Raw genomic sequence first — 12,045 nt, forward strand, 5'->3', positions numbered from 1 at the left:
TGGGGAATTTATTTTGAGTTTTTCTGATATATTTGTATGTATTTATTTAGTTATTTAGATGTTAATTTTTTTTCCTGATTTTCAGAAAGTTGGGCGGGAATTTAAATTACTATCCCGAAAAATAGATTAATTTTTTTTCAGAGTTTTGATTTTTTTTTTTGTTTGTTTTGTATTTTTTTCTTTGGAAAATAAATGACTATTATATATATATATAAAAAATATTAAAACAACGCAAAAACAATTACTGTAAAACATTTAACTGAAAAGGAAATGTAATATGCTCCTTTAACAGCCATCAACTATGTCCTCTGTTTTGGGGAATTTATCTTCAGTTTTTCAAAATACTTTTTTTCTGATTTTTGGATTTTTTTGTTTTTCCTTGTTTTAATTGTTTTTTTCTTGGGGGAGGGGGGGCGGTAAGTATCCAAGGTCAAAAAAGTCAAAACACTCAAACTTAAATGCATCATGTTGGGCTGATCTGCACTCTTGACTTGAACAGCACATGCACACGTCCTTGTTTCCTTATGACAAGCCATTCCAATCTTGCAGAGCTCGGACAGCTCAACATTCAGGTGTCTCTTCTCATGTAACAGTATGCAGATAAGATTGTGTTCAGCCAAAAGGCTCACAGAAGAAAGGCTTTTCTTATCGCTGTTTAAAGACGTCTGATTCAGCTCGCCGCTAATAGACTGTCAGGCGGCGTTCTCTTTATTAGCCTTTAGCCTCATTGCTTCTGCTTACACAGCCCCGATCAAGACTCTTTGTGCTGGGTGTTCTTCTGTCGGACCTCTCTGCATTTATCATTGTTCTTTTTTTTTTTGTTATTGTTTCATCTTTTCCTTTTTCCCTCTCCCTTTCATTTCCTTTTCTTCCAACTTTTTTAAAATTTACTAACACCAAAAATGTTATGTTCGTATCCAAATTGGGTCACATGGGAGAAAAAAAAACATCAGTACTGCCATATCGCAATTGCATTTTACTGGTCGGAGTGCTACATCTTGCAACTGCTTTACTTATTTGCATTTCAATTTCTTCATGTGATTGTATGTGTGTATCCAATGTGTCTATTCGTCCACAGGCCCCACCCATATCGAGCCGAGGACGTGTGCACCCCTGGTGGCAGTGTGCCCGGCCAGCTGCACATGCAACAACAACATCGTGGACTGCCGCCGCAAAAGCCTAACCGAAATACCCGCCAACCTCCCAGAGGGCATCATAGAGATGTAAGGCTGCTGTTCACTTCAGGGGACATTTAGCTAATAGTCCTGATATAGTGCGTGTGTGGGTGGGTGGGTGTGTTTGTAAGTCTGCTGGGAGGTGTTTTCAACTCAATTTGAACTTTATTCAAGGAAAAAAAAAGCTTTTATGAAGTTGAAGTGAAAGTTAAACTTTTATTCGACTGCATTTTGTTCAGTCGCTCAATGCAACACAGAAACACCCGTTGTCCTCGTGTGGTTTGTATCTGTTCCAAACACCTGACAAGTCCAACATCAAAGCTGCTTAAAAAAAGTAAATAATACATAAAGCTCGGTTTTTATTGTCTGCAAACTAAAATAATCAATGTATTGATAAATGAATAACGGTCAATCAAAGTTTAGCATTAATTTCCAAAGGCAGAATTTTTTTTTTCCAATTTCGATCTAATTTATAGATGCAAAGTTCTGAGGATTAAAAAATAAATACATGAAAAAAATAACACACACACTTTGAAAAGGAAATTAATCGAGGCAGAGGGAAGGGATCAGTACAAGGTGACAGACCTTGCATGGACTTGTCGAAAATCCGTCTCGCCATCCATTTTCTGGACCGCTTTTTTCTCACAAGGGTCGCGGGGCATGCTGGAACCTATCCCAGCGGTCTTCGGGCAGTAGGTGGGGGACACCCTGAACTGGTTGCCAGCCAATCGCAGGGCACAGAGACGAACAACCATTCACGCTCACACCCCGGGACAAATTTATAGTGTTCAATCAGCCTGCAATGCATGTTTTTGAGGTCGACATGCTAACCACTCGACGACCAGGCCGCCCTTGTCGAACCAAGCAATGCAAAAAAAAAAAAAAGGGTGAATTTATAGCTTTGATCCAAATTCACAGGAAGCTATATTTATAATTGTGGGAATTGTTAAAAAAAAAACCTCACTATAACAGTGGTTATGGGGAAAATATTGTTGCATTATTATGACTGAGACGATGAGATTTAGTGCAAATTCCCCCCTACAATCGCAGCAAAAGTTTTTGTTCCAAAATTGTTTGAAAATTCCTCATATCAACTTCCTTTCTAAAATCATAGATTTCCAAACCTTCACTGGAAATGTTTGACCCTTTTTATCAACGTAGCCAATGTTGTGTCCATTTAGCATAAGCCAAATGTTTCTTTCTACCTTTTAGATGACTTGCATATCTTTCCCAATGCATCACTTGAGTCAATGTCAAATTTCTGCCTGCTGGCCGTATGGCTTACTGCCAAATGTGCGCGTACCGCAAGTGTGTGCACAAGCAAATCGATGTTCTTCGTGTTTCACTCATCACCTAATCGTCACCTCAGCCGTATAGATTTTTTTTTCATTGTGCCTGTAAAGTGACTTTCGTGTAATACATCCTATTTTGTTCAGCCTTTAAGTGCCTTTGTTTCAACCTTGTGTCGCCTTCAGCAAAAGAGAATTTTGTTTAATAACTAGCGCTTGTGCATTGCCCTTATCAATATCCGAATTTCCTTTATTGACGGCAACGCCCTTGTATGAATTAGGTCGACCGTGATGGTTACAGCTCGTATCTGACCGAGCGGCGAAGGTTTGCAAGAGGGTGTGCACGCAGCGTATGTTGGTTTTTTTTCCCCCCATTAAGATTTGTTTAAAGTCGCAAAGACATCCGCCAACAATTTTAATGGTCTCAAAACAGGTTTTCTTCTTGCAAAGAAATTTAACCCTTGCATGCACCAATAATGATAACCTGTGACCTGATAACCTGCCCAGCTGTCCACCATCGTAACCGCTGTCCCAGAAAGGGTTAAAAATGTTCAAAATTGGATGGCCATGAGATAAACTGTTCGCGTCCATTAAAAACTGTTTGGTAATGCCTGGCGAACGTCTATGCGACTGTTTGCCACATTGACCGAACCCTGACAACATTCACGACGTGCGGACACACTCGCAATCCTTCGTCGTTCAGTCAGATACAGGCTTCCAATACTTTATTAAGGTGGACATATGTGGAGAGTGGAACACTGACCAAGAAACAAACAAGGGAATTCTGGGATTTTAAAGTACCGCAAAATATGTTTTGGACATAAATTTAAGCTATTTTTTGACGGAAACCCAGTCCACGAACATAAAATGCTTTCAGCCAGCATACGCCCAAAAACATTTGTCAACAAAATCAATTACAGAAAACCCCCCACTTCATTTTAAATTGTTTACGATAAATATATACAATATCTAGGAGGAAAAAACACAATTCATGACACGTTCATTGCTAGAAAACCAAAACAAATGTCAAGGAACACCTACAAGAACAGCTGCAATTTATCTGAGGTTAATCAGAGGTACTTGGGATGGCGGCAGGCGTGCTTAATCCCAGTGCTTTACATTTACCGAAATGTGAATTTCAAATGGTACACAGCATCAACTAAACATCAGCAGACACAGAGGCACTTGGCTGGATATGAAATTCTCTTTGAGTACAAATCAAGATTTTATCTTTTCCATGTTGCCTGGGCACCATACTTCAGAGTATAATTTTTTATAGGTTTTTTTTTCCAGCCTGATAAGTAAATCTGTCTTCAATAGCATATCTGCTGTTGTACACATGTTCATCACAACTAAAAGACTTCTCTTTGTCGAACACCCTGGGCAATTTAGTCATTAATATTTTTCTTGTCAAATGAAACAACGAGGCAATACATCTGTTCTTTACCTTCAACCGTAATGGCAAACACGTCCGCACGGATGGATGGATGCGAAAGGCACAGAGGTCAAGAACGGAACAGAGTGCGGGTTAAAGAGGAGGAGGATAAGAGGGTGTGGTGAGATCCCATCCGTCATGGTGACGGCTGACCCTGGTCCTAGCCTTGGCTCCTCTCTTCACACATCCACAGGTTTTCCTCCTTCATCCTCCAGCTTCATGTCCTCCAAACAAGCAGGCATTAAGAATACATGAGCTGGATGCTTCTCGACCACAGTGTATTTTTCCAAACCAACTGATGCGGTAATGCTGCCAGTGTAATCAGTCATGTGGAGAGGGAGAGGAGTGGGGTAGGGGTGCTCGAGGGGGAGATGTAGTACATTCCCATTTGGCTCTTGGCTTGAGAAAGTAGCGTGCGAAATGCTTTGTTTTTGCACAAAGTATATTTGGAAAACGAATATTAGCAGCGTCGGGCTGCCAGTGACACATGAATTATCCAGCGTGCCAACGTCTGCGTCATTATCGTCGAGGCTTGCCATCCACAAACTACTGTGCACATGATGGTCTGCTTCCCGGGTTTGGATGACTGCTACCGCATTAAATGAACCATCCACTCTTCCTCTTCCCCGTTGGGGTGGCGCCTTTCCCAGCCGATTGTGAGATGAGACATGGGTCCACCCTGGACTGGTTGCAAGCCAATTGCAGGGCTCATGTTGACCCAACAGTTGCAATCACACTGAGGGGCTATTAGAGACTTCTAAAATGCATGTTTTTGAAATGTGGAGGTAAGCCAAAGAAACCATGAATAAACCAGTTTGCCTAACTGTTTTTCATGATCGATTTACTGAGTTGATTCAGTGCAGGCCACACCACTGCAAACTGCAACCACTATCAATAAACATAAGAAAAACAGCCTTATCTACTACTTTTGGTGCAATTTATGAATTAAACGTCATTAGGTTGTGCAGGTGTACCAAATGAAATTTTCAGCTGTTTAATGCTACTCCCCAAAGGTTACTGTCAAAACAAACTTCAAATAAAAGAGAATCTACATGCTCTATTTAAAACAAACCATATAAATGTACCTGTTTAAAATGTTAGCTAGCTTAATGCTAACGCATAATGTGATACACCATAGGCTAACAAATAGCATCTACGAGGTGGTGGTGTTATACTGCTTAAAACAATGGGTGTTTGAACGCAAACAGGACGGCGGTGCATGTAGACAGATATGAAATTATCACAGGAATATATTCTTTATTCTCTGCTAAAATCTAACCGAATGTTGTCTCTCTTATTTGTGCCTTTGCAGTCGTCTGGAGCAGAACTTGATCAAAAATGTCCCACCCGGAGCTTTTTCTTCCTACAAAAAGCTCAAGAGGATGTAAGTCCGTCCATACTGGATTGTGAAAATTTGGTTGAAATTCTTCTCACAACATGCATGAATAGATTCCAATCGTCATGGATTGCATCAGTACGTAACACCATATAAACATCTACACATAACTGTAACAAAATTCAAAATGCATTTCAATTCAGATGATCTGACATGTTGAGTTGTCTGTTGTGATGAACATCCTAAATTTAAAAAGTTGACTCAATATAAGACAATATCACAATTTAGTTGAAAAAAAAATCTGTAGATTCAAGGTACCTGTACTCTTGAAGCATGTTTTTCCTCAAATTAAAAATAGTTTAATTCATTTGTATTGAATTTTGAATCGTGTTTCTCATTACATGATTTATTATAAAAAGATGCAGTCCTAACCACCAGAAGTGCTACCATTGTCACTTCCTGTCCCAAGACTTTTGCCCACATATGGTCCCCTTCCTTCTCATGCTAATGTCCACCGATAGCATCACAACTGACATTTGCAAGGACGTGAGGTCATCACTCAGCCGCTCAATCATCCTCCAGCATCGGGAGCGTTCCATAATAAATCTGGCTTCACGGATGTGAACGACGTGCACTTAACATGCCGCCACGTGGGCTTTTCCCCTCGCTCTTTTTTGCTCTTTGCCTCACGTCCGCCGCATTTCATCCCATCTGCCTGTCCATCATCCACCACCTCATTTACTTACATCGACTTCCTCGTTTTCTCCTTACCAAGGCACCTTCCCTTGACCTCTGCTGACGTATACTGTCGCCGACAGTTCGAGGACATCTGTATCACTAATGCACTAACTTCCCCCTCTCTCTTCTGCTCCCACAGAGACTTGAGTAAGAACCAGATTTCTGACATTGCCTCCGATGCCTTCAGCGGCCTCCGCTCGCTCACCTCCCTGTAAGTATCTGGCACGCACATGAACGCAATTGGCGAAGTCAGAGCCGCCCAAGGCCTTCAATGCTAAACAGTATCAAGAGTTCTGATCTTTATCATAAATTCTAATATTGGTTCATGAAATTGTAATCATGTATTCCTAAAACGCTGCACTCTTCGTTTTGTTGTGTTTTTCTCGGCTCTGCTGCTTTCAGTTCATGGATGTGGATCGTAGATATTTTTTTGTCCAATCAGATTCCAGCCTTTGTGTTGCCATGTCAATCTACTCTACCCTGCACGTTGACAATTAATAGTCGCCCGTGTAACTTAAACTATGTTCGCAATGGGACTGTATGTTCAATCAAACAAATTTTCCCCAGAGGGCCAGCTACCTGGTCTACAATGACTTCAGCATGAATCCGTCCTCTTGATTGGGTGGTAAGTGCGAGGCAAGTTTGGCTAGCAAAACACAACTGTAGCATTCTGCACATATGCATATACTTGCGTGTGACATCTTGGTGGCAAGGAGATATGGTGAGGTGAGGACAAAAGCTTCACTTAGTCCGGCCATAGCCTCGTTTAGTATTAACCCTTTCAAGGACAGCGGTTACTACAGTGGACGTTATCAGGTTACAGGGTGCATGAAAGGGTTAAAAAAAACAAAAAAACTTTCTTTTGCCATCTATAGGCCCTTAGTTGATTGTGGATTTTTCTTGTCACGTTATTATAGTTCATTTTTTGTTTTGTTTTGTTTTTTTACATATTTTGTTACATTGATAAATGTTGATTGATTCAGTGTTTTTTTTTTTTTTTTGGTTGTTTTAGTCAAATGGTTTCTATCATACGACGTGGTAGTATTGGTAATAAGAGGCAGATTAAGTCGACCCAGGTATCGAATGTGCATTCCATCACTTGGTGAAGTAATTGCATTTCCACTCATTTAACAAATCCAAATATTGTGTCTGACACCCGAAGGGGAAGACACACACACACACACACACACACACACACACACATTGATTTGTGTGGCCCAATTTGTGCGTGTAATCACCCAGTGTGTGTGTTGTTTGCGTGTCCCTAAGAGGGCCGAGTGTGATAAGAACATGAAGGACAGTTTAATTTGAATCAATCCGCAACGTGAAAACGAGACAGACAGACGGACAAGGAAGGGCGGACAAGGTGAAGGCTCTGCAGGGTGTTACTTGGGACACTCACACGCACACACACACACACACACACACCCACACACACACGGAGACATTAAGACGTGGCCTCTGTCAGTGCAGGCAAGCTGAGGCGTGATGGGGCAAAAATTGAAATCACTCGAGTGGAGTCAATGGTGGGTCGCGGGTGCAGCAGGGATAGAGCACGCCACATCAAGCGCAGATTTGGATCATCGAACGAGATAAAACAATGGCCGCAGTGAGAAAATATGAAATAGATTTGAGATGAACCAGGTCTTAAAATCTGCTTCTCTTAATTGTAATTGGTTTTGTTGTGTATGCATTCAGATTGTGATAAAAAGGTCCATCGGGTGTCATTACTAATACAACAAAACGGTGAACACTGTGTGCTGTACTGTTGTAGCATCATCCCACAGCTGTTTCGAACATCTTGACCCTTTAGTGTGGCTAAATGATGTGGCCATAACATTAGCAACACTTCTAATTGCAAGCCTTATCTACACTATAGTGCTCTAAATGTAGCGATGAACGTTTTGACAGTATCAATCACAACAAAGCTCTTTTTTGTTGACTCTGTGGTGGGATAAATGTTGTGTTCTGCTAGAGAATAGCTGAAATGGGGACTTGAAGACAGTTAATTGTGCACTTGATTATTTTTGCAAATAAGGGCAGACTGTATAATTTTTTTTAACCTTCCTGCATGCAAATGATTCGATCCAGACCGACTGGCAGGTGGTCAATGAAAAAAAACAATAAAATAAAATAAAAAAAACAGAAGCAGCACATGGCCTATAAGTGAGGTCTCAAAGGTATGGAAATACCCCCAGTCCGCTTCACATCTCCACATTTTGCTTTTGTTTTTGAGCAAACTATTCTAAATGAAGCAGCTGCTGCAATTCACAAAGGTATAAAAAAAAACACTATCAAAATATGACATTTCTAATTACAACTCTTACTAACATGTGGCTGGGTCAGCGTCGGCCAATGTATTGTTTTCGAAAAGTGAATGCAGAAACCATCCAACCACATGGTGTACATGTTCACCTCATAAAATAAAACTCAATTGACTTAATTCATACGACAGTATGTAGTAAATTGGTTTTCTCACGAGGACACTCTTATCGTTTTGTTCTAGTAGCACCATTCAGACAAACAATGAATGTTTTTCCACATCATAAGCTAAATGATGTCACTGATGACTGTCCCATGCAGGGTGTTGTATGGCAACAAGATCACTGAGCTGCCGAAAGGATTATTTGACGGCCTGGTGTCCTTGCAGCTACTGTAAGTACTCTACTCTGTATACAGGCGTCACCATCATGAATAAGAAAGATTATGAGCCAAAACAGATGACAGATCATGACCAAAAAAAAAACAAAAAAAAACAGCATTGATTGAAAATGTCTTTATATCTGTCCTCCGTGGTGTGTGTCAACAATGAACAATACTAATGATGCAATTTGATGAAATAACACGCTTCTCATGAATTCTTGTGGGGGTGACATTCAAAACTGCGGCACCGTTGCAGGATGTGGTCAAAATAAATAAAGAATTCAGTATAAGTGTGACATATGGTCCTTGCAAACGCTGCAGTCCACCGGCAGAAACTCTTAATGTTCTGGGCCTTTTCCCCCATAAAGTGAAGTCAAGCAAAGACAACGAGGATGAGCGAAATTCCAGACGGTAATTTTTCTGCACATTTGCTTGTGATCACTGGGGTAGAGATAAAGGTTATATTCCCCGTTATTCCATCTTTTACCTTGCTTTAACACCCTAACAATGCATTCCTGCCATTAAAGATGACGATTCTCACCGAGCATGCAGGTAAATGTGAAATTTCTTAAATCTTTGCTTGTTTCAGCCTCCTGAATGCCAACAAGATCAACTGTCTTCGCGTCAACACCTTCCAGGACTTGCACAATCTCAACCTGCTTTCACTATACGACAACAAGTTACAAACCATCAGCAAGGGACTTTTCACACCACTGCGCTCCATCAAAACTCTGTAAGTACTTACACACTCTTAGTTAAAAAAAAAAAAAAAAGAAAAAAGAAAACTATTTTTTATAAGGAGTGGACATCATATATTTGGGCACGAAGAATATTCTCAAACTAAAATTAAACTCCAGAAGAACTTTTTTTAAAAGCTTGAAAACATTAAATCTATAAAGGCTCATCAAAAATATGGCCATGCATCTCATTATCTTGACTTTGTGAAGCAGCACCGGCTATGTGAAAGCGCACCTGGGTGAAGTTTGTGTGACAGGGACAAGTGAATAAGTCTGAAATTGGCTGGGAAGGCATCAATCAGTTAAGCTGTTAACAATGAATGACGTAAGATTATCCAATTAACGTGCAAGGCCTGAAATGCTGGTCAGTGGTTCAGTCCCTACCAAGTAGGACGGCAGGCATGGATTGTTTTTCAGTTAATTTCCATTCATAAAATTATGCAAATAATGATAATGAATTCACAGATGACTTTACAGTTGCAGCCGGACGCTATTTTAGTTTCAGGAAAATGCACGTAAATTTGGATGTCCTTCACTTTCGAAAAAGTACACAGCTTTGTACTCTTGTAATGTTTTCATATTTCCATTTATCAGCTAAGTTAATCAGTGCATTTTAGTTACTTTTCAACGAGGTTGAATTTGTTATTCTAAAATTGCTGTTGACATCTCTGAGAGGAAGCTTGTTTAGCGCAAAAAAGCATGGCCTTTAAGATTGACCCTTGAGGAACACCGCAGGGAAGGTTGACAGACTTTGATTTGCAGGGGCCAACAAGAACGGCAGGAAAATACCTATTGGATAAATGGAATATGAACCAGTATAGGGCATCTACATCTAGCCTAAACAGCTGTTGTGCAAATTCTCAGATATACCAAATGAACTGTCCAAGTAAATGAGCCCAAACACATGAATTTGTGTTTTATTACAATGTTTGGCAGTTCCTCACAAATTGGCATTGACTCTTGAAGTCCTGGCGGTTGACTGAAGCAGAGTCACCAGGCAACAGTACAAAGAAAGCACATGGTGACAAATGTGTTCTCTTCACCACAGTCATCTGGCCCAGAATCCCTTTATGTGCGACTGTCACCTGAAGTGGCTGGCCGACTTTCTGTTCGACAACCCCATTGAGACCAGTGGGGCGCGCTGCAGCCACCCCAGAAGGCTGGCCAACAAGCGCATCAGCCAAGTCAAAGGCAAGAAGTTTCGTTGCACAGGTAAGGGCACACAATAACAACATCAAGAGCAAAAGCGTACAAATACTTTGTGATCGTAGTTAATAGATTTTGCAGAGGTTTTTTTTGTATTTTGTCGTCAAGTATATTTTGCCGGTTTCTGTGCTTTACTTGAGTATTTCTCTGATGAGTTTGGACTTTTACTCCTTACATTCAAAAACCATCTGCTCTTTCAACTGCTTAGTCAAAATCTTTTTTTTTTTTTGTTTTGTTTTTTTGGGGGGTTTTTTATCAACCTTCACAGATTGACACCACAACTTAAGAAAGGCATAAATAAGGAAAGGTCAATTCAACCGCTGTTTAGATCTTAAAATTGAATTATTGGGGCCTTAGGAGACGGAAAAGTATTTAAAAGAACCGTTTGATGTTGCTGGTTGTCAGAATGATTTGGCCGAATTTGTTATGCCAGCCTACAATCCCATCAGCTTCTTCCATTAAAAAAATTCTAATTCTCTCAGAAAAACATGCAAGTAAGGTAAATGTTTATAGCTGTTTTTATTTGTTTTTGCAACGTTAGCGGCGCTATGGATGGATGGATGGATGGATGGACGTATGCACATATTAGATTCCATATTTATTTATTTTTTACTTTTACCTAAGTATAGTGTCTGTCGATAGATGATTCAACCTCAATGCTGAGTGTTATGGTCTTTTTCTCGCAACATTCAGTGTTGTGGCTTTTAATAATATTCAATATTTTTTAGGACAAAAACCTCTGTATTGTTTTTAATGAAAACCGCTACACTACTGCTACACAACTGCATTTTGGTCATGGTAGCGATGCTTGGAGAGCCAAGATTTGTTTTTTTTTCGGTGGTACACCTATTTAAAGTAATAATGCAGGAGCCTATAATAACTCCTCAAACTGGTTCTGGCTGTCTTCTCCTTGCACATCCTCTTCCTCCCTGGACATTTCTGGACCCTACCACTATTCTCTCTTCCCACTCTCTGTTTGCACCCTTGCCCCTTTTGCCGCCCTCCCCACCCCATCTCTGCCTCCTGTGTGGACCTGCGCTCTGATTGGCTCGTGCAGCTGTCTCTTGTGCTTGATCTAACCATGTGGCCCCGCCTGCTGTGGCATCACATGGTTCCGTCAAGCGCCAGGGACCGCCTGGCACATGCTCGCCTGCGTCTACCGGCCAATCACGTGACTCGGATTCTTGATTCGTGACTCGGATTCTTAATCTCAATGTTGCAATAAAACATGTCATGTATATATATATGACTGTGACATGAATGCCCCGTTTGCACCGCATGGTACCTACTCGGCTCCATACACTACCTGATCTTGATGCCTTATATCAGCAAAACCAGACATTATTTAGCAACCAAGATTAAATATCTCATATCAAGGCAAAATATGACAAGATATTTCTTCTACCATTCTTTATTCACATCAGCAGTTATCCTATGAAATTGTGATGTGATTACACCCCGAAAATGCATCTTACCTTCAGATAGT

At 40.6% G+C, this 12,045-nt stretch overlaps 1 protein-coding gene across 3 annotated transcripts in view; it reads left to right on the plus strand.

Annotated features, from left to right (window-relative positions):
• The window catches only part of slit3 (slit homolog 3 (Drosophila)), a 254,024-nt gene that overhangs the window by 175,380 nt on the left and 66,599 nt on the right, over positions 1-12,045 (plus strand). For all 3 annotated transcript variants that reach the window (XM_019892240.1, XM_019892239.1, XM_019892241.1), the window contains 6 exons: positions 1,079-1,223; positions 5,212-5,283; positions 6,113-6,184; positions 8,557-8,628; positions 9,206-9,349; positions 10,402-10,565. In XM_019892240.1, coding sequence (XP_019747799.1) covers positions 1,079-1,223; positions 5,212-5,283; positions 6,113-6,184; positions 8,557-8,628; positions 9,206-9,349; positions 10,402-10,565 — 669 coding nt within the window. The remainder of the gene's footprint in view (positions 1-1,078; positions 1,224-5,211; positions 5,284-6,112; positions 6,185-8,556; positions 8,629-9,205; positions 9,350-10,401; positions 10,566-12,045) is intronic.

Source organism: Hippocampus comes, unplaced genomic scaffold (genome assembly GCF_001891065.2).
Source record: "Hippocampus comes isolate QL1 unplaced genomic scaffold, H_comes_QL1_v1.1 scaffold203, whole genome shotgun sequence".
In the NCBI taxonomy this organism is placed as follows: domain Eukaryota; kingdom Metazoa; phylum Chordata; class Actinopteri; order Syngnathiformes; family Syngnathidae; genus Hippocampus; species Hippocampus comes.